Below are 25,415 nucleotides of genomic sequence, written 5' to 3'. Positions count from 1 at the left end.
GCTGTGTCTCGCCGTCAGCACAATAGACAGCGGCGGTGACTTTTCCTCCTACAGGCAGCGCTGACTGCGCCTGCCCCCACAACAATTTCATAGCTGCCCGATGAAAAATTCAATTGATTTGTTTTGGTGTATACTGACTTTTTAAAAGTTTTTTAATATCATTAGTTTGTTCCTATAGAAGACATATTGTTTCAATATATCTCCGACATGAAAAAAATAATTTCAATATGCATTTTCTTGCACCTACATCATTCCACGAACTCCATCACAACACAGGAAGCCACTTTCAGTCTGCTACAAATGGGTTCTGTTCTTTAGATCACAATCTAGTCCAGACAATATTTGTGTGCCGCATGTCAACAACATAACGTGGAGGGAAATGGGTGTCTCCATGGGGATAGTTGGTATACACCCCTTTTTAAAAAGGGGCGGTCTGCACCACTTACGCACTTGTTATCAGTTGTGAACACAGTCTTAGTAGATAACCCCTAACCCGCTCTTTAATAGTACACACAATTTTATACTTTGCACATGCTATTTATTTATCAGGTGCTGTACGGATAGTAGATCAGGCCCATTGATTCTGTTTTGGTGAATTTTTAATGCATTTGATGTGAACAGTCAGCATTCTTTTTTAGTATTCTCCAGTAAATATAATTTTTTTGTTGTCTTCTATTAATATAAACATGTTATAATTTACTAGTATATACCTAATATGTCAAATGTGTTCTTCCAGGTAGCCAATGCTGCCAAAATGAAGGCCTCTGCTGTGTTGATCTACCAAGACCCCACTGATTACCCACCCCAAGGGACAAATCAACTCTTCGGTCATGTGAGTCTGGAGCTTTTTCGGTGTCAAATGGAAAGCCTGTTGTGAACACCAAGTAAAATGACGAACGTTGAAGTGTGACTTTCAGTGTGGTTAGTTGTAAATAAATGGGGAGTGGATGTTCATATTCACAGTGTGAGGTAGTGGCCCGCTAGAGTCCAACTATATATCTTTTTTCCGTTTTTCATGTCTTGATAAACTCTGGCAAAAGTGGAGTCATTGAGACATTGGCAAAATGTTTGTGATGAAAGAAAGAGGTAGCAGCGTGCAGTCAAAAAACCGGGATATTTATTGTTAAACGAACAAAAGCGAGAAAACAAAATGAAGAAAACAGAACAAAACTGCTGTAAACACTCACGGGAAATGTGGGGCGGATGGCGTCCACAAAGTAGTGCGTATTTGGGCTTAGCCTGAAAAGGATCCTCTGTAGTCCAGGGAACAGATAACAAGGTCCCGCCAATGAAGGCAGCAAAAGGATAAACTTAAGTAGTTTCGATTGCCAAGAGCAAATGTGCGTGGAAATGCTCGAGAGTGGGGAGCCTAGGACATAAACTGTTTGCTTGCCTAACAGGATAGCTATTGTGACATCCGGTGGACACATTTAGAACAGCAGTGCCTTTCCTTCAAAAATTTCAACGCATTTTAATACTTACCAAACTAATCCCGTCGGACCGGATATGTTTGTCACCCCTGCTCTACACTATCATAATATTCAATGAGAAATCCTTTTAAACCAATCAAAATTGTAACAGTGGGTAATTGATGACGTAACACAGGAGTCCCCAACCTGTTTTTTTACACCACGGATCGGTTTAATGTAGGCATTATTTTCGATTTAGAGCTATATAAATGAACATTGATTGATTGATTATTTTCAGACTTGTGCCAGATAAATACATCAAAAATAAATGCATGAAAAATACAAGTTACTAAAACGCTGAATTAGCGGGAGCTTGTTTCTTTGCAATTAGATGCAGATGGAAATCAGCCTTTGGCTACAATCCGTGACATTTATATTTAATATGTTCATTAATGTGCATTGTAACATGTCACAAAGTTAGAACAAATGGCAACTTCCTATGAGGAGTTTTATCGTACATCTATAAACAAGATTATTGGTGTGTCTAGTGGGACAGGCAAAAGTTTAGTCAGAGAAAATGCAGTCCTTTTTATAAATTATTTAATATTTCTCTGCGGCCCGGTAACCAATTAAATGCGTCACGGACCTGTACCGTACTGATGGAACATATGAAACAACAAGTATGCTGCACCATTCCTTCTGAAATATTTTATGATACACCCCCCTAGAAAGAAGAAAATATTTTGCAACTCTTCACCACCACTATAAACAGTAGAAATTGTCTATACCAGGGGTTGTGGTAGCGGCGGCGGCGATGACCAAGAAGAACGCGGAGTTGGAATATAATTACAACAGTTTATGTACATATTTATATAATATTCACATATTTATATAATATGTAACTACAAGCTCCATTCACAGACAGAGTCCCATTGCTTTTATGAGCGGTCGAGCGAAGTCAAAAGCCGAAATGTTTTTGTTTTTTTTCATTTTTATTTGTGGCGGGCCGCCACAAATAAAAATGAAAAAAAAAAAAAAAAAGATTTTATATATGTATATATATATATATATATATATATAAGGGTTTCCCACACACTCATTTATTTGTAGCGGCCCGCCACAAATAAAAATGAAAAAAAATAAAAACATTTCGGCTTTTGACTTAGCTCGACCGCTCATAAAAGCAATATATATATATATATATATATATATATATATATATATATATATATATATATATATATATATATATATATATATATCAGGGTTTCCCACACATTCATTTATTTGTGGCGGCCCGCCACAAATAAAAATGAAAAAAAAAAAAATTTTTTATATATATATATATATATATAAGGGTTTCCCACACACTCATTTATTTGTAGCGGCCCGCCACAAATAAAAATGAAAAAAAATAAAAACATTTCGGCTTTTGACTTCGCTCGACCGCTCATAAAAGCAATGGGACTCTGTCTGTGAATGGAGCTTGTAGTTATATATATATATATATATATATATATATATATTTATATATATCAGGGTTTCCCACACATTCATTTATTTGTGGCGGCCCGCCACAAATAAAAATGAAAAAAAAAAAAGATTTATATATATATATATATATATAGATATATATATATATATATATATGTGTATATATATATATATATATATGTATATATATATATATATATATATATATAATAATAATAATAACCGAGTACAGGTGCGGCCCATACGGACAAAAGTTGGGTGCTCGTGGCCCTATGGTCAAGAAACATTGCTTTACAGCAGGGTTCACCAACCTTTTTTAAACCAAGAGCTACTTCTTGGGTACTGATTAATGTGAAGGGCTACCAGTTTGATACACACTTAAATAAATTGCCAGAAATAGCCAATTTGCTCAATTTACCTTTAATAAATAAATCTGTATATATATATATATATATATATATATATATACGATTTTATATATATATATATACATATATATATATATATATATATATATATATATATATATATATATATATATATAAAATCTTTTTTTTTTTTTTCATTTTTATTTGTGGCGGGCCGCCACAAGTAAATGAATGTGTGGGAAACCCTGATATATATATATATATATATATATATATATATATATATATATATATATATATATATATATATATATATATATATATATATATACAAATAAATGAATGTGTGGGAAACCCTGATATAGATATTATATATATCTATATCAGGGTTTCCCACACATTCATTTATTTGTGGCGGCCCGCCACATAAAAATGAAGAAAAGAAAAAAATGGCGTCACGTTATCGATGGGAAAATGTATTTTTAGACAATATGATTTGCCTGAGCGTCGAGGAGACCCCAAGAGTAACAAGCGGTAGCGGTAGGGGGATGGCGACTTCACTTGTTGCATTGGACAGCTAATTAGACTGCGAATACGAATTACAAAAAAGGGCAGGCTTGAATAGGGACAGAAATTAGGAGGCAGTAAGCGTCAAAAACAAAAGGCAGGTGACACTAATACGTAACCATGACAACAGAACAAAAGAGGAAGTGCCACCAGGAACTAAGGAAGACAAAATAACAGAACAAAACCAGAATATGCCATGATCCAAGTAGCGGATCATGACAGAAACTGCACAATCTGGAAATAATATGTACAATGTTTTCATTAAAAATATGTATGTGTTGGTACTGTATGTTAGTTTTGTAACTTTTTCTTGGTCTCTTTTAAAGGTCCATTTGGGTTCTGGGGATCCGTACACCCCTGGCTTTCCCTCCTTCAACCACACCCAGTTTCCACCTGCCCAGTCTTCAGGTCTGCCAAGTATCTTGGCTCAAACTATCAGCACTCGCACAGCCACCAACATTCTTCGGTAAAGTTTTCAAACTACTGGAAAAAAGTGGTAAAGGAACATTTCACGTCATTCCGTTCTCCCGCAGACAACTGGAGGGTCAAAATGTGCCGGAAGAGTGGGGTGGTTTCAACAAACTCGGCAGTGAGACTGACGTCGTCACTGTGGAGGTCAACAACGTTCTCACTGAGAAAAAGATCTACAATGTCTTTGGCGTCATCGAGGGTTTTGTAGATGCAGGTACTAACAAATAATTTGACACATACAGGACTGTCTCAGCAAATTAGAATATTGTGATAAAGTCCTTTTTATTTTCTGTAATGTAACTAAAAACATGAAAATGCCATACATTCTGGATTCATTACACATTAACATAAATATGGCAAGCCTTTTATTATTTTAATATTGCTGATTATGGCATACAGCTTAAGAAAACTCAAAAATCCTATCTCAAAAATGTTTAATATTTTTTCAGAAAACATAACAGCAAAACAAAATCAAACAATTGAAAATGTCAATTAATGCACCCAGTACTTGGTTGGGAATCCTTTATTACTGCATCAATGCGGCGTGGCATGGAGGCAATCAGCCTGTGGCATTGCTGAGGTGTTATGGATGCACAGGATGCTTCAATAGCGGCCTTTAGCTCATTTGCAATATCGGGTCTGGTGTCTTTCAGCTTCTTCTTCACAATACTCCTCAAATTCTCTATGGGGTTCAGGTCAGGGGAGTTGGCAGGCCAATCGAGGACCGTAATGCCATGGTCAGTACACCAGTTACTGCTGGTTTTGGCACTGTGGGCAGGTGCCAGATCATGCTGAAAAATGAAGTCAATATTTTGCCATATTTCAGTTGATGTGTAATGAATCCAGAATTGTATGACATTTTCATGTTTTTAGTTGCATTAAAGAAAATAAAGGACTTTATCACAATATTCACATTTTCGGAGACAGTCCTGTATGTCAAATACAGTGGAACCTCGATTTACAAACTTGTAATTGTTGCTTAAACAGGGTTCGTAAAATCCTAAAGTTTGTATAGTGAAGCAAATTTCTCCAAAAGACAAAATGTAAATATGACTAATGGGTTCAAGCCTCGACTAAAAAGTCCTTACTTTAGTAAAGGTTTGTACAATTTGAATACAATATAAAGTGCTGTACAGCAAGGGTGCGGTTTACAACCTTGTCAAATAATGTAAAAACGTGTTAATCACAAAGATTATTATTTGTTTTAAATATAATCCTCAGCCTTAGGTCAGTTTAATTAGAAAAATAAGTACTAACCAAATATACAGCATTAAGAGGTACTCATAAATAACTGACCAAAAATAAATGTACATATAATTATGTTGTGCTAAAAGAAATAAACCAAACTCGTAAATGAATGTTTCTTTACTAAACTGTCCAAAAAAAATCAAAGTGCAAATGTAAAAACAGATTCACGCCTTTAGTCATAATTTCTGCGCTTAAGAAACTTGTATGTCAAAAACACATATGTCAAATAAAGTGAAACCTTGATTTACAAACTTAATTGGTTCTTAAACAGAGTCCGTAAAGCCAAAAGTTTGTATAGTGAAGCAAATTTCTCCAAAATACAAAATGTAAATTTGACTAATGGGTTCAAGCCTCGACTAAAAAGTCCTTACTTTAGTAAAGGTTTGTACAATTTGAATACAATATAAAGTGCTGTACAGCAAGGGTGTCAACCTTGTCAAATAATGTAAAAACGTGTTAATCACAAAGATTATTATTTGTTTTAAATATAATCCTCAGCCTTAGGTCAGTTTAATTAGAAAAATAAGTACTAACCAAATATACAGCATTAAGAGGTACTCATAAATAACTGACCAAAAATAAATGTACATATAATTATGTTGTGCTAAAAGAAATAAACCAAACTCGTAAATGAATGTTTCTTTACTAAACTGTCCCCAAAAAAATCAAAGTGCAAATGTAAAAACAGATTCACGCCTTTAGTCATAATTTCTGCGCTTAAGAAACTTGTATGTCAAAAACACATATGTCAAATAAAGTGAAACCTTGATTTACAAACTTAATTGGTTCTTAAACAGAGTCCGTAAAGCCAAAAGTTTGTATAGTGAAGCAAATTTCTCCAAAATAAAACATTTAAATATGAATTATGGGTTCAAGCCTCGACTAAAATGTCCTTGCTTTAGTAAAGGTTTTTACACTTTGAAAACAATATAAAGTGCTGTACAGCAATAGATAGATAGATAGATAGATAGATAGTACTTTATTTATTCCGTCAGGAGAGTTCCTTCAGGAAAATTACCATTTTCAGCACAATCCCATTCAAGATCAGACACACATCACAGGGAGACAGAACAGGATCGCTGACGGGTCTGCCGGCTTCCAGCGCCCCTTACAAAAAAGGTGACATACAGGTAAACAAGGGGGGTTGGGGGGGAAGAAAAAAATAGAAGATTAAAATAAAATTAAAAAATCGGTCTTAGCCTAGGCAAGGGGGCTTAACCTTTTTTACCTCTGGTCCCAACATTTTCACTACAGGGGCCAACTCAAATATTAACAGTAAGCTTAGAGTTGATTTTAATCTTATTCTCTAATTATATCTAACCTATATACAGTTTACAACCTTGTCAAATAATGTAAAAACATGTGTTAATCACAAAGATCATTGTTTCTTTTAAATATAATTATTAGCCTTAGGTCAGTTTAATTGGAAAAATAAGTACCAACCAAATATACAGCATTAAATGTACATATTATTATGTTGTGCTAAAAGAAATAAACCAAACTCATAAATGAATATGTTTCTTTACTAAACTGTCAATAAAATCAAAGTGCAAATGAAAATACAGATTCACCACTTTAATCATAATTTTTGCGCTTAAGAAACTTCTCTATGACTTTACCTTCAGACTTCGTCTGTTTGTTTAAGTTGTCGGTACTGCCTCAAGTGGTGAAAAAGTGTATAATAACCGAGTACAGGTGCGGCCCATACGGACAAAAGTTGGGTGCTCGTGGCCCTATGGTCAAGAAACATTGCTTTACAGCAGGGTTCACCAACTTTTTTGAAACCAAGAGCTACTTCTTGGGTACTGATTAATGCCAAGGGCTACCAGTTTGATACACACTTAAATAAATTGCCAGAAATAGCCAATTTGCTCAATTTACCTTTAATAAATAAATCTGTATATATTAAAAATATTTCTGTCTGTCATTCTGTCGTACATTTTTTTTCCTTTTAAGGAAGGTTTTTTTGTAGAGAATAGATGATAAAAAACACTTACTTAAACGATTTAAAAGAGGAGAAAACACAAAAAAAATGAAAACTAAATTTTGAAACACAGTTTATCTTCAATTTCGACTCTTTAAAATTCAAAATTTTACCGAAAAAAATTAAGAGAAAAACTAGCTAATTCGAATCTTTTTGAAAAAATTAAAAAAATAATTCATGGAACATCATTAGTAATTTTTCCTGATTAAGATTAATTTTAGAATTTTGATGACATGTTTTAAGTAGGTTAAAATCCAATCTGCACTTTGTTAGAAATATAACAAATTGGACCAAGCTATATTTCTAACAAAGACAAATCATTATTTCTTCTAGATTTTCCAGAACAAAAATTTTAAAAGAAATTCAAAAGACTTTGAAATAAGATTTAAATTTGATTCTACGGATTTTCTATATTTGCCAGAATAATTTTTTTGAATTTTAATCATAAGTTTAAAGAAATATTTCACAAATATTCTTTGTCGAAAAAACAGAAGCTAAAATGAAGAATTAAATTAAAATGTATCTATTATTCTTTACAATAAAATAAAAAATATATACTTGAACATTAAATTGTCAGGAAAGAAGAGGAAGGAATTTAAAAAGTAAAAATGTAAGTGTTTAAAAATCCCCAAATCATTTTTAAGGTTGTATTTTTTCTCTAAAATTGTCTTTCTGAAAGTTATAAGAAGCAAAGTAAAAAAATGAATGAATTTATTCAAACAAGTGAAGACCAAGTCTTGAAAATATTTTCATGGATTTTCAAATTCTATTTGAGTTTTGTCTCTCTTAGAATTAAAAATGTCGAGCAAAGCGAGACCAGCTTGCTAGTAAATAAATACAATTTAAAAAATCGAGGCAGCTCACTGGTAAGTGCTGCTATTTGAGCTATTTTTAGAACAGGCCAGCGGGCGACTCATCTGGTCCTTACGGGCGACCTGGTGCCCGCGGGCACCGCGTTGGTGACCCCTGAGAAACAAACATTAATAGGAGGCGATGAATCAATTGTCTTTTTATTAAGAAAATAAAACCAAAAAGACAACAAACTGATCTGTCCTGTATGTGCTGCGTTGCCAACACACACACATGAACAAGTACCTTTGGTGCCCTCACAAAGGATCAGAAATCACAAAAATAGATTACTTTACCAACTGTATTGCAACAATAACAAACATTTTAAAAAGTGAATTCCACTTACAGTAATTTAACATTGTCAAAGAGGAAACAGTAGATGGGGGAAAGGTTCCATAAATCGAGGTTCCACTGTGTAATATCATGACTGTAGTGTTGAAATATAAATATGAGGAATTAGTATCTCATACCTGTGCTTTGATTGTAGATCGTTACGTGGTCATTGGTGCCCACAGGGATGCCTGGGGTCCAGGTTTTGCTGCGTCAACTGTCGGAACCGGCGTTCTGGTTGAACTGGCTCGTTCCATTTCAAACGTAGTAAAGAAGGGTAAGTACCTTGTGTGCTCCTGGCTCGTTTACATATTGTCTGATACCGAGGCCAAATCGGTACTTTTGAAATGGTTAAACAGTGCCTGAATCAGTACTGGAAAAAACAATACATATAGGAAATGTAATAATAGATTCTTCAATATGAATGAAGTACAATTCACGACAAATAGTCCTAATTATCACAGCAAAATCAGCTGCAATACATAACTCCAAACTATGCTAATACACTTGCAATCATTTAAAGTGGATGCCGTATTTTCCGGACCATAGGGCGCACCGGATAATAAGGCGCACTAGTCAGGTCTATTTTCATACAAAAGGCGCGTTAAAGGGGTTATTTTAGAATTTTTTCTAAATGGAAAACACTTTGTGGTCTACCTAACATGAAATGGTGGTTCTTCGGTCAAAATGTTGCATGGATTATGTTTTACAGATCATCTTCAAGCCGCCTTGTGGGCGGTCCTATTAACGTGGCTCACCTTCGGCGGCGTCTTTTCGCCGTCATCTTTCTTGTAGCCGTGTAGCGTGCAAGGACGGGAGTGGAAGAAGTGTCAAAATATGGAGCTAACTGTTTTGATGACATTCAGACTTTACTTAAACATGATTGGGTATAAAAACAGCTTCCCAAAAAATGCTCAGTCTTTTGCAAGAAGGGATGGGGCGAGGTACACCCCTTTGTCCACAACTGCGTGAGCAAATAGTCAAACAGTTTAAGAACAACTTTTCTCAAGGTGTAATTGCAAGAAATTTAGGGATTTCAACATCTACGGTCCATAATATCATCAAAAAGTTCAGAGAATCTGGAGAAATCACTCCACGTAAGCGGCATTGAATGACCGATCCCTCAGACTACACTGTATCAAAAACCGTAATCAGTCTCTAAAGGATATCACCACATGGGCTCAGGAACACTTCAGAAAACCACTGTCACTAAATACAGTTTGTCGCTACATCTGTAAGTGCAAGTTAAAGCTCCACTATGCAAAGCGAAAGCCATTTATCAACAACATCCAGAAACGCCGCCGGCTTCTCTGGGCTGAAGATCATCTAAGATGGACTGATGCAAAGTGGAAAAGTGGTCTGTGGTCTGACAAGTCCACATTTCAAATTGTTTTTGGAAATATTCGACATCGTGTCATCCGGACCAAAGGGGAAGCGAACCATCCAGACTGTTATCGACGCAAAGTTGAAAAGCCAGCATCTGTGATGGTATGGGGGTGCATTAGTGCACAAGGCATGGGTAACTTACACATCTGTGAAGGCACCATTAATGCTGAAAGGTACATACAGGTTTTGGAAAAACAAATGCTGCCATCTAAGCACCGTCTTTTTCATGGACGCCCCTGCTTATTTCAGCAAGACGATGCTAAGCCACATTCAGCAGTGTTAGAACAGCGTGACTTCGTAAAAAAAGAGTGTGGGTACTTTCCTGGCCCGCCTGCAGTCCAGACCTGTCTCCCATGGAAAATGTGCGGTGCATTATGAAGCCTAAAATACGACATCGGAGACCCCGGACTGTTGAACGACTGAAGCTCTACATAAAACAAGAATGGGAAAGAATTCTAAATTCAAAACTTCAGTTCCCAAACGTTTATTGAGTGTTGTTAAAAGAAAAGGTGATGTAACACAGTGGTGAACATGCCCTTTCCCAACTACTTTGGCACGTGTTGCAGCCATGAAATTCTAAGTTAATTACTAATAGAAAAAAAGAATAGTCAATGAGTTTGAACATGAAATATGTTGTCTTTGTAGTGCATTCAATTGAATATTGGTTGAAAAGGATTTGCAAATCATTGTATTTCGTTTATATTTACATGCAACACAATTTCCCAACTCATATGGGAAACAGGGTTTGTATTAATTTTGGCAGCTGGTAAGTTTTTCCCACTTTGGTTACTACCATGTATCGTCCTTACAGCTGTTGAAACCCCTCTGCATTTAATTTAATTAACACTGCATTATTATCCTTTTGAACAGACGGATTCAAACCAAGGAGAAGCATTGTGTTTGCGAGCTGGAGTGCTGGAGAATATGGGAGCGTCGGCGCCACCGAGTGGCTGGAGGTGGGTGTTGCAGACTGAAATTGTTAGATTTAGATTTAGACAAACTTTAAGGGACATTTTTCCAGACAGTAGCTCAGTTACAAATGGAATGTGGAAGGATGGAAAAGATAATGCAGGTATAAAGTAGTAGCAATATAAAATATACATATTATATATACAGTATATGATATATACTGATATATTTTATATATATATACAAAGTATACAATATATAAGAATTACCATGTAATATGGTGGCGGTATAGCTTGGTCGGTAGAGCAACTTGAGGGTTCCAGGTTCGACTCCCGCTTTTGCCATCCTAGTCACTGCCGTTGTGTCCTTGGGCAAGACACTTTACCCACCTGCTCCCAGTGCCTACCCACACCGGTTTAAATGTAACTTAGTTATTGGGTTTCGCTATGTAAAAGCGCTTTGAGTCACTTGAGAAAAGCGCTATGTAAATATAATTCACTTAATATATGTAGCAGCATTGTTAATTACAAGTTTGTACTTAAAAAAATAAAAGTTAGTTTTGATGTTGAATTTTGAAAAAAAATAAAATAAAAATAAGTGCACACATTGTATGTTTCAGGTTGAATATAATATAATTCGCTATTGTAATTGTTTCCAACAAAGTATTTATTTTCATATTGTACTTTTCATATATTTCGATAATTGGATAATAGAGCTTTTTTTTTTTTGTCAGATTTAGACTTTTAGCTGAGCTCTGTCATGATTTAACACCCCCTCTCTTTTTATGACACAAGCTCCGCATGAAATTCGAATCAAAAGTCTGATCTGAAAAAAAAAAAAGTTTAATTAACTGATTTGTATTTATTGTTTTAATTGGTTTTACCCTTTAAAATATTTTTTAATCAGCTGTATTTATTTTTTCATTGTATTTTTATATTGGTTTTATTTTTTTATTCAGTCATTGGTGGAGCTAAGAATATTTGAATGTTGTTTTTAATATTGTTGTGTAGCACTTTGAAAACATTGATGTTGTTTAAATGTGCTATACAAATAAAGTGGATTGGATTGGATTTAAATCTATGAATATATATATATATATATGAAACCAATATTGAAACTGGAAAAAAATATTTAAATCCGGGCGAAAATAGCATAAATAATAAATTATATAAAAATGAAAATAAATGATTTATTTAAAAAAGCAAAACAAATTATATCATAATTATGTTGAATTTAAAGGCCTACTGAAATGAGATGTTCTTATTTAAAGGGGGATAGCAGGTCCATTCTATGTGTCATACTTGATCATTTCCCGATATTGCCATATTTTTGCTGAAAGGATTTAGTAGAGAACATCCACGATAAAGTTCGCAACTTTTGGTCGCTAATAAAAAAGCCTTGCCTGTACCGGAAGTAGCAGACGATGTGCGTGTGATGTCACGGGTTGTGGAGCTCCTCACATCTGAACATTGTTTACAATCATGGCCACCAGCAGCGAGAGCGATTCGGACCGAGAAAGCGACGATTCCTCCATTAATTTGAGCGAGGATGAAAGATTTGGGGATGAGGAAAGTGAGAGTGAAGGACTAGAAAAAAAAAAGGAGACGAGGGCAGTGGGAGCGATTGCAAGGATAATTATGGAAATTCCCATATCTGCTTATTGTGTTACTAGTGTTTTAGTGAGATTATATGGTTGTACCTGTACAACCTGAAGGTCGGCCCCGCACCTTTCTTCAGCACCAGTCGACGGGTGGTGGTGATGCCCATCTCTGCCCTTCGCAAGGGACCCTCTTCGAAACACGATCCTTCAAAATGATCGCTGCATAATACACTGTACTTTGTGTGTGTGTGGTCCAATCCAACCGTGTTCGCTTGACCGCTCTGTTCCATAGTAAAGTTTGACTATCTTTCGGGAATGTAAACAATGAAACACCGGCAGTGTTTGTGTTGCTAAAGGCGGCCGCAATACACCGCTTCCCACCTACAGCTTTCTTCTTTGATGTCTCCATTGTCCATTGGAACAAATTGCAATAGATTCAGCAACACAGATGTCCAGAATACCGCGGAATTTCGTGATGAAAACAGACGAGCTAATAGCTGGGAACGATGCTGGAACAAAATGTCCTCGACAATCCATGACGTCACGCGCACGCGTCGTCATACCGAGATGTTTCAGCGCGAAATTTAAAATTGCAATTTAGTAAACTAAAGCGGCCGTATTGGCATGTGTTGCAATGTTAATATTTCATCATTGATATATAAACTATCAGACTGCGTGGTCGGTAGTGGTGGCTTTCAGTAGGTCTTTAAAACAAAACAAAAAAAACCCCAAAACTAATAAACAAATAAAAAAAAAAAACAACTTAAAACTTAATTGTGTATTCACATTTTCATTTTAAATACACTATTTTTCCTCCACAATTTAACATTAAAAAGTGATAATTCAGTTTCAAAGTTTATTAAAAAAAATTTTTGACCTGCATCAAACCAATTTTCTACCGCTTGTCCCTTTCGGGATGGTGGGGGGTGCTGGAGCCTATCCCAGCTGCAACATTCCCACTCACATTCACACACTAGGGCCAGTTTAGTGTTGCCAATCATCCTATCCCCAGGTGCATGTTTTTGCCTAATTTATTAAACGCATAAAAATTTTAATAAATAATTTATAAAAAAAATAATTATTATTTTGAACTGAAAACAAACAAAAAAAATCCCCCAAAACTAATAAACTAATTAAAAAAATCATCTATCAATCTATCATGTTAGACCCGCTCGACATCCATTGCTTTCGGTCCCCTGGAGTGGGGGGTTTGCCCACATATACAGTCCTCTCCAAGGTTTCTCATAGTCATCATTGTCACTGTCACCGACGTCCCACTGGGATGAGTTTTTCCTTGCCCTTATGTGGGCTCTACCGAGGATGTCGTTGTGTTTTGTTCAGCCCTTTGAGACACTAGTGATTTAAGGCTATATAAATAATCATTGATTGATTGATTGAAAAAAAAAAACTTAAAACTTAATTGTGTAATCACATTTTTATTTTCAATACACTTTTTTTCCTCTACAATTTAACATTAAAAAGTGATAATTCAGTTTCAAAGTTGATTAAAAAATGTTTGGACCTCCATCAAACCAATTTTCTACCGCTTGTCCCTTTCGGGATGGTGGGGGGTGCTGGAGCCTATCCCAGCTGCAACATTCCCACTCACATTCACACACTAGGACCAGTTTAGTGTTAAATCATCCTATCCCCAGGTGCATGTTTTTGCCAAATTTATTAAATGCATAAACATTTAAATAAATAATTTATTAAAAAAAATTATTATGTTGAACTGAAAACAAACAAAAAAAATCCCCCAAAAATAATAAACTAATTTAAAAAATCATCTATCATGTTAGACCCGCTCGACATCCATTGCTTTCGGTCCCCTGGAGTGGGGGGGGGGTTGCCCACATCTGAGGTCCTCTCCAAGGTTTCTCATAGTCAGCATTGTCACTGTCACCGACGTCCCACTGGGATGAGTTTTTCCTTGCCCTTATGTGGGCTCTACCGAGGATGTCGTTGTGTTTTGTGCAGCCCTTTGAGACACTAGTGATTTAGGGCTATATAAATAAACATTGATTGATTGATTGAAAAAAAAACTCAAAACTTAATTGTGTAATCACATTTTTATTTTCAATACACTTGTTTTCCTCCACAATTTAACATTAAAAACTGATAATTCAGTTTCAAAGTTGATTAAAAAATTTTGGACCTCCATCAAACCAATTTTCTACCGCTTGTCCCTTTTGGGATGGCGGGGGGTGCTGGAGCCTATCCCAGCTGCAACATTCCCACTCACATTCACACACTAGGGCCAGTTTAGTGTTGCCAATCATCCTATCCCCAGGTGCATGTTTTTGCCTAATTTATTAAATGCATAAAAATTTTAATAAATAATTTATAAAAAAAAAAAAAATATGTTGAACTGAAAACAAACAAAAAAAATCCCCCAAAAATAATAAACTAATTTAAAAAATCATCTATCATGTTAGACCCGCTCGACATCCATTGCTTTCGGTCCCCTGGAGTGGGGGGGTTTGCCCACATATGCGGTCCTCTCCAAGGTTTCTCATAGTCATCATTGTCACTGTCACCGACGTCCCACTGGGATGAGTTTTTCCTTGCCCTTATGTGGGCTCTACCGAGGATGTCGTTGTGTTTTGTGCAGCCCTTTGAGACACTAGTGATTTAAGGCTATATAAATAATCATTGATTGATTGATTGAAAAAAACAACTCAAAACTTAATTGTGTAATCACATTTTTATTTTCAATACACTTTTTTTCCTCCACTATTTAACATTAAAAACTGATAATTCAGTTTCAAAGTTGATTAAAAAATTTTGGACCTCCATCAAACCAATTTTCTACCGCTTGTCCCTTTCGGGCTGGAGCCTATCCCAGCTGCAACATTCCCACTCACATTCACACACTAGGGCCAGTTTAGTGTTAAATCATCCTATCCCCAGGTGCATGTTTTTGCCAAATTTATTAAATGCATAAAAATTTAAATAAATAATAAAAATAAAAAAAATTATGTTGAACTGAAAACAAACAAAAAAAATCCCCCCAAAATAATAAACTAATTTAAAAAATCATCTATCATGTTAGACCCGCTCGACATCCATTGCTTTCGGTCCCCTGGAGTGGGGGGGTTTGCCCACATATGCGGTCCTCTCCAAGGTTTCTCATAGTCATCATTGTCACTGTCACCGACGTCCCACTGGGATGAGTTTTTCCTTGCCCTTGTGTGGGCTCTACCGAGGATGTCGTTGTGGTTTGTGCAGCCCTTTGAGACACTAGTGATTTAGGGCTATATAAATCAACGATTGATTGATTGAAAAAAAAAAAACTTAAAACATAATTGTGTAATCCAGTGGTTCTTAACCCTGTTGGAGGTTCTGAACCCCACCGGTTTTATACACGCATTCACCGAACCCTTCTTTTGTAAAAATGTTATTTTATTTTTTTTCAAATTCAAGACAAAGTTATGTTGTTTTTTTCCTGGTGTACAAAATGAACCGTGCATGAACTCACAACAAATTACACACCTGCAAATCAGTGTGACTTCTGCCAAGATACGCCGATATGGAGAAGTTTTTATTTACACGATGAGTCCATACTTGCCAACCCTCCCGATTTTTCCGGGAGAATCCCAAATTCCGGTGCCCCTCCTGAAAATCTCCCGGGGGGCAACCATTCACCTTTAGCGTCCTCTACAACCTGTCGTCACGTCCGATTTTCCTCCATAAAATGTGGCTTTTACGCACACATAAGTGAATGCAAGGCATACTTGGTCAACAGTTATACAGGTCACACTGAGGGTGGCCTTATAAACAACTTTAACACTGTTACAAATACGCGCCACACTGTGAACCCACACCAAACAAGAATGACAAACACATTTGGGGAGAACATCCGCATTGTAACATAAAACGCAACAAATGCCCAGAATCCTTTGCAGTACTAACTCTTCTGGAATCTAAAATATACACCCCCTATCTCCAGAATTCGGAGGTCTCAAGGTCGGCAAATTTTTTTTACCTGCATCAAACCAATTTTCTACCGCTTGTCCCTTTCGGGATGGCGGGTGGTGCTGGAGCCTATCCCAGCTGCAACATTCCCACTCACATTCACACACTAGGGCTAGTTTAGTGTTAAATCATCCTATCCCCAGGTGCATGTTTTTGCCTAACTTATTAAATGCATAAAAATTTCAATAAATAAATTATTAAAAAAAATAAATATGTTGAACTGAAAACAACCAAAAAAAAATCCCCCCAAAATAATAAACTAATTTAAAAAATCATCTATCATGTTAGACCCGCTCGACATCCATTGCTTTCGGTCCCCTGGAGTGGGGGGGGTTTGCCCACATATGCGGTCCTCTCCAAGGTTTCTCATAGTCATCATTGTCACTGTCACCGACGTCCCACTGGGGTGAGTTTTTCCTTACCCTTATGTGGGCTCTACCGAGGATGTCGTTGTGGTTTGTGCAGCCCTTTGAGACACTAGTGATTTAGGGCTATATAAATAAACATTGATTGATTGATTGATTGAAAAAAAAAAAACTCAAAACTTAATTGTGTAATCACATTTTTATTTTCAATACACTTTTTTTCCTCCACTATTTAACATTAAAAACTGATAATTCAGTTTCAAAGTTGATTAAAAAATGTTGGACCTCCATCAAACCAATTTTCTACCGCTTGTCCCTTTCGGGATGGCGGGGGGTGCTGGAGCCTATCCCAGCTGCAACATTCCCACTCACATTCACACACTAGGGCCAGTTTAGTGTTGCCAATCATCCTATCCCCAGGTGCATGTTTTTGCCTAATTTATTAAATGCATAAAAATTTAAACAATTTATTTTAAAAAAAAAAATTATAAAAATTTAAACTATTTATTTAAAAAAAAAATGTATATCGTAATTATGTTGAACTGAAAACAAAACAAAAAAAATCCCAAAAAACTAATAAACTAATTTAAAAAATCATCTATCATGTTACACCAGCTCGACATCTATTGCTTTCGGTCCCCTGGAGTGGGGGGGGTTTGCCCACATATGCAGTCCTCTCTAAGGTTTCTCATAGTCATCATTGTCACTGTCACCGACGTCCCACTGGGATGAGTTTTTCCTTGCCCTTATGTGGGCTCTACCGAGGATGTTGTTGTGTTTTGTGCAGCCCTTTGAGACATTAATGATTTAGGGCTATATAAATAAACATTGATTGATTGATTGAAAAAAAAACTTAATTGTGTAATCACATTTTTATTTTCAATACACTATTTTCCTCCACAATTTAACATTAAAAAGTGATAATTCAGTTTCAAAGTTGATTAAAAAATGTTTGGACCTCCATCAAACCAATTTTCTACCGCTTGTCCCTTTCGGGATGGCGGGAGGTGCTGGAGCCTATCCCAGCTGCAACATTCCCACTCACATTCACACACTAGGGCCAATTTAGTGTTAAATCATCCTATCCCCAGGTGCATGTTTTTGCCTAATTTATTAAATGCATAAAAATTTAAATAAATAATTTATTAAAAAAAAAAAGATTATGTTGAACTGAAAACAAACAAAAAAAATCCCCCAAAAATAATAAACTAATTTAAAAAATCATCTATGTTACACCAGCTCGACATCTATTGCTTTCGGTCCCCTGGAGTGGGGGGGTTTGCCCACATATACAGTCCTCTCTAAGGTTTCTCATAGTCATCATTGTCACTGTCACCGACGTCCCACTGGGGTGAGTTTTTCCTTGCCCTTATGTGGGCTCTACCGAGGATGTAGTTGTGGTTTGGGCAGCCCTTTGAGACACTAGTGATTTAGGGCTATATAAATAAACATTGATTGATTGATTGATTGATTGAAAAAAAAACTAAATTGTGTAATCACATTTTTATTTTCAATACACTATTTTCCTCCACAATTTAACATTAAAAAGTGATAATTCAGTTTCAAAGTTGATAAAAAATTTTTTTGACCTCCATCAAACCAATTTTCTACCGCTTGTCCCTTTCGGGATGGCGGGGGGTGCTGGAGCCTATCCCAGCTGCAACATTCCCACTCACATTCACACACTAGGGCCAGTTTAGTGTTAAATCATCCTATCCCCAGGTGCATGTTTTTGCCTAAGTTATTAAATGCATAAAAATTTAAATAAATAATTTAAAAAAAATAAAAATATTATGTTGAACTGAAAACAAACAAAAAAAATCCCCCCAAAATAATAAACTAATTTAAAAAATCATCTATCATGTTAGACCCGCTCGACATCCATTGCTTTCGGTCCCCTGGAGTGGGGGGGTTTGCCCACATATGCGGTCCTCTCCAAGGTTTCTCATAGTCATCATTGTCACTGTCACCGACGTCCCACTGGGGTGAGTTTTTCCTTGCCCTTATGTGGGCTCTACCGAGGATGTCGTTGTGTTTTGTGCAGCCCTTTGAGACACTAGTGATTTAGGGCTATATAAATAAACATTGATTGATTGATTGATTGAAAAAAAAAAACTCAAAACTTAATTGTGTAATCACATTTTTATTTTCAATACACTATTTTTCCTCCACAATTTAACATTAAAAAGTGATAATTCAGTTTCAAAGTTTATAAAAAATGTTGGACATCCATCCATCCAATTTTCTACCGCTTGTCCCTTTCGGGATGGCGGGGGGTGCTGGAGCCTATCCCAGCTGCAACATTCCCACTCACATTCACACACTAGGGCCAATTTAGTGTTAAATCATCCTATCCCCAGGTGCATGTTTTTGCCTAATTTATTAAACGCATAAACATTTTAATAAATAATTTATAAAAAAAAAAAATTATTATGTTGAACTGAAAACAAACAAAAAAAATCCCCCAAAAATAATAAACTAATTTAAAAAATCATCTATCATGTTAGACCCGCTCGACATCCATTGCTTTCGGTCCCCTGGAGTGGGGGGGTTTGCCCACATATGCGGTCCTCTCCAAGGTTTCTCATAGTCATCATTGTCACTGTCACCGACGTCCCACTGGGGTGAGTTTTTCCTTAGCCTTATGTGGGCTCTACCGAGGATGTCGTTGTGTTTTGTGCAGCCCTTTGAGACACTAGTGATTTAGGGCTATATAAATAAACATTGATTGATTGATTGATTGATTGAAAAAAAAAACTCAAAACTTAATTGTGTAATCACATTTTTATTTTCAATATACTATTTTTCCTCCACAATTTAACATTAAAAAGTGATAATTCAGTTTCAAAGTTGATTAAAAAATTTTGGACCTCCATCAAACCAATTTTCTACTGCTTGTCCCTTTCGGGATGGCGGGGGGTGCTGGAGCCTATCCCAGCTGCAACATTCCCACTCACATTCACACACTAGGGCCAGTTTAGTGTTGCCAATCATCCTATCCCCAGGTGCATGTTTTTGCCTAATTTATTAAATGCATAAAAATTTAAATAAATAATTTATTAAAAAAAAAATTATTATGTTGAACTGAAAACAAACAAAAAAAATCCCCCAAAAATAATAAACTAATTTAAAAAATCATCTATTATGTTAGACCTGCTCGACATCCATTGCTTTCGGTCCCCTGGAGTGGGGGGGTTTGCCCACATATGCGGTCCTCTCCAAGGTTTCTCATAGTCATCATTGTCACTGTCACCGACGTCCCACTGGGGTGAGTTTTTCCTTGCCCTTATGTGGGCTCTACCGAGGATGTCGTTGTGTTTTGTGCAGCCCTTTGAGACACTAGTGATTTAGGGCTATATAAATAAACATTGATTGATTGATTGATTGATTGAAAAAAAACAACTCAAAACTTAATTGTGTAATCACATTTTTATTTTCCATACACTTTTTTTCCTCCACTATTTAACATTAAAAACTGATAATTCAGTTTCAAAGTTGATAAAAAAATTTTGGACCTCCATCAAACCAATTTTCTACCGCTTGTCCCTTTCGGGCTGGAGCCTATCCCAGCTGCAACATTCCCACTCACATTCACACACTAGGGCCAGTTTAGTGTTGCCAATCATCCTATCCCCAGGTGCATGTTTTTGCCAAATTTATTAAATGCATAAAAATTTAAATAAATAATAAAAAATAAAAAAAATTATGTTGAACTGAAAACAAACAAAAAAAATCCCCCAAAAATAATAAACTAATTTAAAAAATCATCTATCATGTTAGACCCGCTCGACATCCATTGCTTTCGGTCCCCTGGAGTGGGGGGGTTTGCGGTCCTCTCCAAGGTTTCTCATAGTCATCATTGTCACTGTCACTGACGTCCCACTGGGGTGAGTTTTTCCTTGCCCTTGTGTGGGCTCTACCGAGGATGTCGTTGTGTTTTGTGCAGCCCTTTGAGACACTAGTGATTTAGGGCTATATAAATAAACATTGATTGATTGATTGATTGATTGATTGAAAAAAAAAAACTCAAAACTTAATTGTGTAATCACATTTTTATTTTCAATACACTTTTTTTCCTCCACTATTTAACATTAAAAACTGATAATTCAGTTTCAAAGTTGATTAAAAATTTTTGGACCTCCATCAAACCAATTTTCTACCGCTTGTCCCTTTCGGGATGGCGGGGGGTGCTGGAGCCTATCCCAGCGGCAACATTCCCACTCACATTCACACACTAGGGCCAGTTTAGTGTTGCCAATCATCATATCCCCAGGTGCATGTTTTTGCCTAATTTATTAAATGCATAAAAATTTAAACTATTTAAAAAAAAAATGTATATCGTAATTATGTTGGACTGAAAACAAACCCCAAAAAATCCCCAAAAACTAATAAACTAATTAAAAAAATCATCCATCAATCTATCATGTTAGACCCGCTCGACATCCATTGCTTTCGGTCCCCTGGAGTGGGGGGGTTTGCCCACATATGCAGTCCTCTCCAAGGTTTCTCATAGTCATCATTGTCACTGTCACCGATGTTCCACTGGGGTGAGTTTTTCCTTGCCCTTAAGTGGGCTCTACCGAGGATGTCGTTGTGGTTTGTGCAGTCCTTTGAGACACTAGTGATTTAGGGCTATATAAATCAACGATTGATTGATTGAAAAAAAACAAACTTAAAACGTAATTGTGTAATCCAGTGGTTCTTAACCCTGTTGTAGGTTCTGAACCCCACCGGTTTTATACACGCATTCACCGAACCCTTCTTTTGTAAAAATGTTATTTTATTTTTTTTTCAAATTCAAGACAAAGTTATGTTGTTTTTTTCCTGGTGTACAAAATGAACCGTGCATGAACTCACAACAAATTACACACCTGCAAATCAGTGTGACTTCTGCCAAGATACGCCGATATGGAGAAGTTTTTATTTACACGATGAGTCCATACTTGCCAACCCTCCCGATTTTTCCGGGAGAATCCCAAATTCCGGTGCCCCTCCTGAAAATCTCCCGGGGTCAACCATTCACCTTTAGCGTCCTCTACAACCTGTCGTCACGTCCGATGTTCCTCCATAAAATGTGGCTTTTACGCACACATAAGTGAATGCAATGCATACTTGGTCAACAGTTATACAGGTCACACTGAGGGTGGCCTTATAAACAACTTTAACACTGTTACAAATACGCGCCACACTGTGAACCCACACCAAACAAGAATGACAAATACATTTGGGGAGAACATCCGCATTGTAACATAAAACGCAACAAATGCCCAGAATCCTTTGCAGTACTAACTCTTCTGGAATCTAAAATATACACCCCCTATCTCCAGAATTCGGAGGTCTCAAGGTCGGCAAATTTTTTTGACCTGCATCAAACCAATTTTCTACCGCTTATCCCTTTCGGGATGGCGGGTGGTGCTGGAGCCTATCCCAGCTGCAACATTCCCACTCACATTCACACACTAGGGCCAGTTTAGTGTTAAATCATCCTATCCCCAGGTGCATGTTTTTGCCTAATTTATTAAATGCATAAAAATTTAAATAAATAATTTATTTAAAAAAAAAAATATTATGTTGAACTGAAAACAAACAAAAAAAATCCCCCAAAATAATAAACTAATTTAAAAAATCATCTATTATGTTACACCCGCTCGACATCCATTGCTTTCGGTCCCCTGGAGTGGGGGGGTTTGCCCACATATACAGTCCTCTCCAAGGTTTCTCATAGTCATCATTGTCACTGTCACCGACGTCCCACTGGGATGAGTTTTTCCTTGCCCTTATGTGGGCTCTACCGAGGATGTAGTTGTGGTTTGTGCAGCCCTTTGAGACACTTGTGATTTAGGGCTATATAAATAAACATTGATTGATTGATTGATTGGAAAAAAAAAACTCAAAACTTAATTGTGTAATCACATTTTTATTTTCAATACACTATTTTCCTCCACAATTTAACATTAAAAAGTGATAATTCAGTTTCAAAGTTGATTAAAAAATGTTTGGACCTCCATCAAACCAATTTTCTACCGCTTGTCCCTTTCGGGATGGCGGGAGGTGCTGGAGCCTATCCCAGCTGCAACATTCCCACTCACATTCACACACTAGGGCCAGTTTAGTGTTGCCAATCATTCTATCCCCAGGTGCATGTTTTTGCCTAATTTATTAAATGCATAAAAATGTAAATAAATAATTTATTTAAAAAAAATTATTATGTTGAACTGAAAACAAACAAAAAAAATCCCCCCAAAAATAATAAACTAATTTAAAAAATCATCTATCATGTTAGACCCGCTCGACATCCATTGCTTTCGGTCCCCTGGAATGGGGGGGTTTGCCCACATATGCGGTCCTCTCCAAGGTTTCTCATAGTCATCATTGTCACTGTCACCGACGTCCCACTGGGGTGAGTTTTTCCTTGCCCTTATGTGGGCTCTACCGAGGATGTCGTTGTGTTTTGTGCAGCCCTTTGAGACACTAGTGATTTAGGGCTATATAAATAAACATTGATTGATTGATTGATTGATTGAAAAAAAACAACTCAAAACTTAATTGTGTAATCACATTTTTATTTTCCATACACTTTTTTTCCTCCACTATTTAACATTAAAAACTGATAATTCAGTTTCAAAGTTGATAAAAAAATTTTGGACCTCCATCAAACCAATTTTCTACCGCTTGTCCCTTTCGGGCTGGAGCCTATCCCAGCTGCAACATTCCCACTCACATTCACACACTAGGGCCAGTTTAGTGTTGCCAATCATCCTATCCCCAGGTGCATGTTTTTGCCAAATTTATTAAATGCATAAAAATTTAAATAAATAATAAAAAAAAAAAAAAATTATGTTGAACTGAAAACAAACAAAAAAAATCCCCCAAAAATAATAAACTAATTTAAAAAATCATCTATCATGTTAGACCCGCTCGACATCCATTGCTTTCGGTCCCCTGGAGTGGGGGGGTTTGCGGTCCTCTCCAAGGTTTCTCATAGTCATCATTGTCACTGTCACTGACGTCCCACTGGGGTGAGTTTTTCCTTGCCCTTGTGTGGGCTCTACCGAGGATGTCGTTGTGTTTTGTGCAGCCCTTTGAGACACTAGTGATTTAGGGCTATATAAATAAACATTGATTGATTGATTGATTGATTGATTGAAAAAAAAAAACTCAAAACTTAATTGTGTAATCACATTTTTATTTTCAATACACTTTTTTTCCTCCACTATTTAACATTAAAAACTGATAATTCAGTTTCAAAGTTGATTAAAAATTTTTGGACCTCCATCAAACCAATTTTCTACCGCTTGTCCCTTTCGGGATGGCGGGGGGTGCTGGAGCCTATCCCAGCGGCAACATTCCCACTCACATTCACACACTAGGGCCAGTTTAGTGTTGCCAATCATCATATCCCCAGGTGCATGTTTTTGCCTAATTTATTAAATGCATAAAAATTTAAACTATTTAAAAAAAAAATGTATATCGTAATTATGTTGGACTGAAAACAAACCCCAAAAAATCCCCAAAAACTAATAAACTAATTAAAAAAATCATCCATCAATCTATCATGTTAGACCCGCTCGACATCCATTGCTTTCGGTCCCCTGGAGTGGGGGGGTTTGCCCACATATGCAGTCCTCTCCAAGGTTTCTCATAGTCATCATTGTCACTGTCACCGATGTTCCACTGGGGTGAGTTTTTCCTTGCCCTTAAGTGGGCTCTACCGAGGATGTCGTTGTGGTTTGTGCAGTCCTTTGAGACACTAGTGATTTAGGGCTATATAAATCAACGATTGATTGATTGAAAAAAAACAAACTTGAAACGTAATTGTGTAATCCAGTGGTTCTTAACCCTGTTGGAGGTTCTGAACCCCACCGGTTTTATACACGCATTCACCGAACCCTTCTTTTGTAAAAATGTTATTTTATTTTTTTTTCAAATTCAAGACAAAGTTATGTTGTTTTTTTCCTGGTGTACAAAATGAACCGTGCATGAACTCACAACAAATTACACACCTGCAAATCAGTGTGACTTCTGCCAAGATACGCCGATATGGAGAAGTTTTTATTTACACGATGAGTCCATACTTGCCAACCCTCCCGATTTTTCCGGGAGAATCCCAAATTCCGGTGCCCCTCCTGAAAATCTCCCGGGGTCAACCATTCACCTTTAGCGTCCTCTACAACCTGTCGTCACGTCCGATGTTCCTCCATAAAATGTGGCTTTTACGCACACATAAGTGAATGCAATGCATACTTGGTCAACAGTTATACAGGTCACACTGAGGGTGGCCTTATAAACAACTTTAACACTGTTACAAATACGCGCCACACTGTGAACCCACACCAAACAAGAATGACAAATACATTTGGGGAGAACATCCGCATTGTAACATAAAACGCAACAAATGCCCAGAATCCTTTGCAGTACTAACTCTTCTGGAATCTAAAATATACACCCCCTATCTCCAGA

The 25,415-nt window shown here is 36.6% G+C and overlaps 1 protein-coding gene across 1 annotated transcript in view; it reads left to right on the top strand.

The window, feature by feature from the left end:
- Positions 1-25,415, top strand: part of tfr1a (transferrin receptor 1a) — a 111,714-nt gene that overhangs the window by 57,936 nt on the left and 28,363 nt on the right. Inside the window, exons 7-11 of the mRNA XM_061891420.1 lie at positions 737-832; positions 4,165-4,304; positions 4,372-4,523; positions 8,878-8,997; positions 10,977-11,062. Coding sequence (XP_061747404.1) covers positions 737-832; positions 4,165-4,304; positions 4,372-4,523; positions 8,878-8,997; positions 10,977-11,062 — 594 coding nt within the window. The remainder of the gene's footprint in view (positions 1-736; positions 833-4,164; positions 4,305-4,371; positions 4,524-8,877; positions 8,998-10,976; positions 11,063-25,415) is intronic.

Source organism: Nerophis ophidion, linkage group LG28, assembly GCF_033978795.1.
Source record: "Nerophis ophidion isolate RoL-2023_Sa linkage group LG28, RoL_Noph_v1.0, whole genome shotgun sequence".
Taxonomy (NCBI): Eukaryota; Metazoa; Chordata; class Actinopteri; order Syngnathiformes; family Syngnathidae; genus Nerophis; species Nerophis ophidion.
Note: the sequence above shows the minus strand (reverse complement) of the source record. Positions and strands in the feature narration are given on the sequence as shown.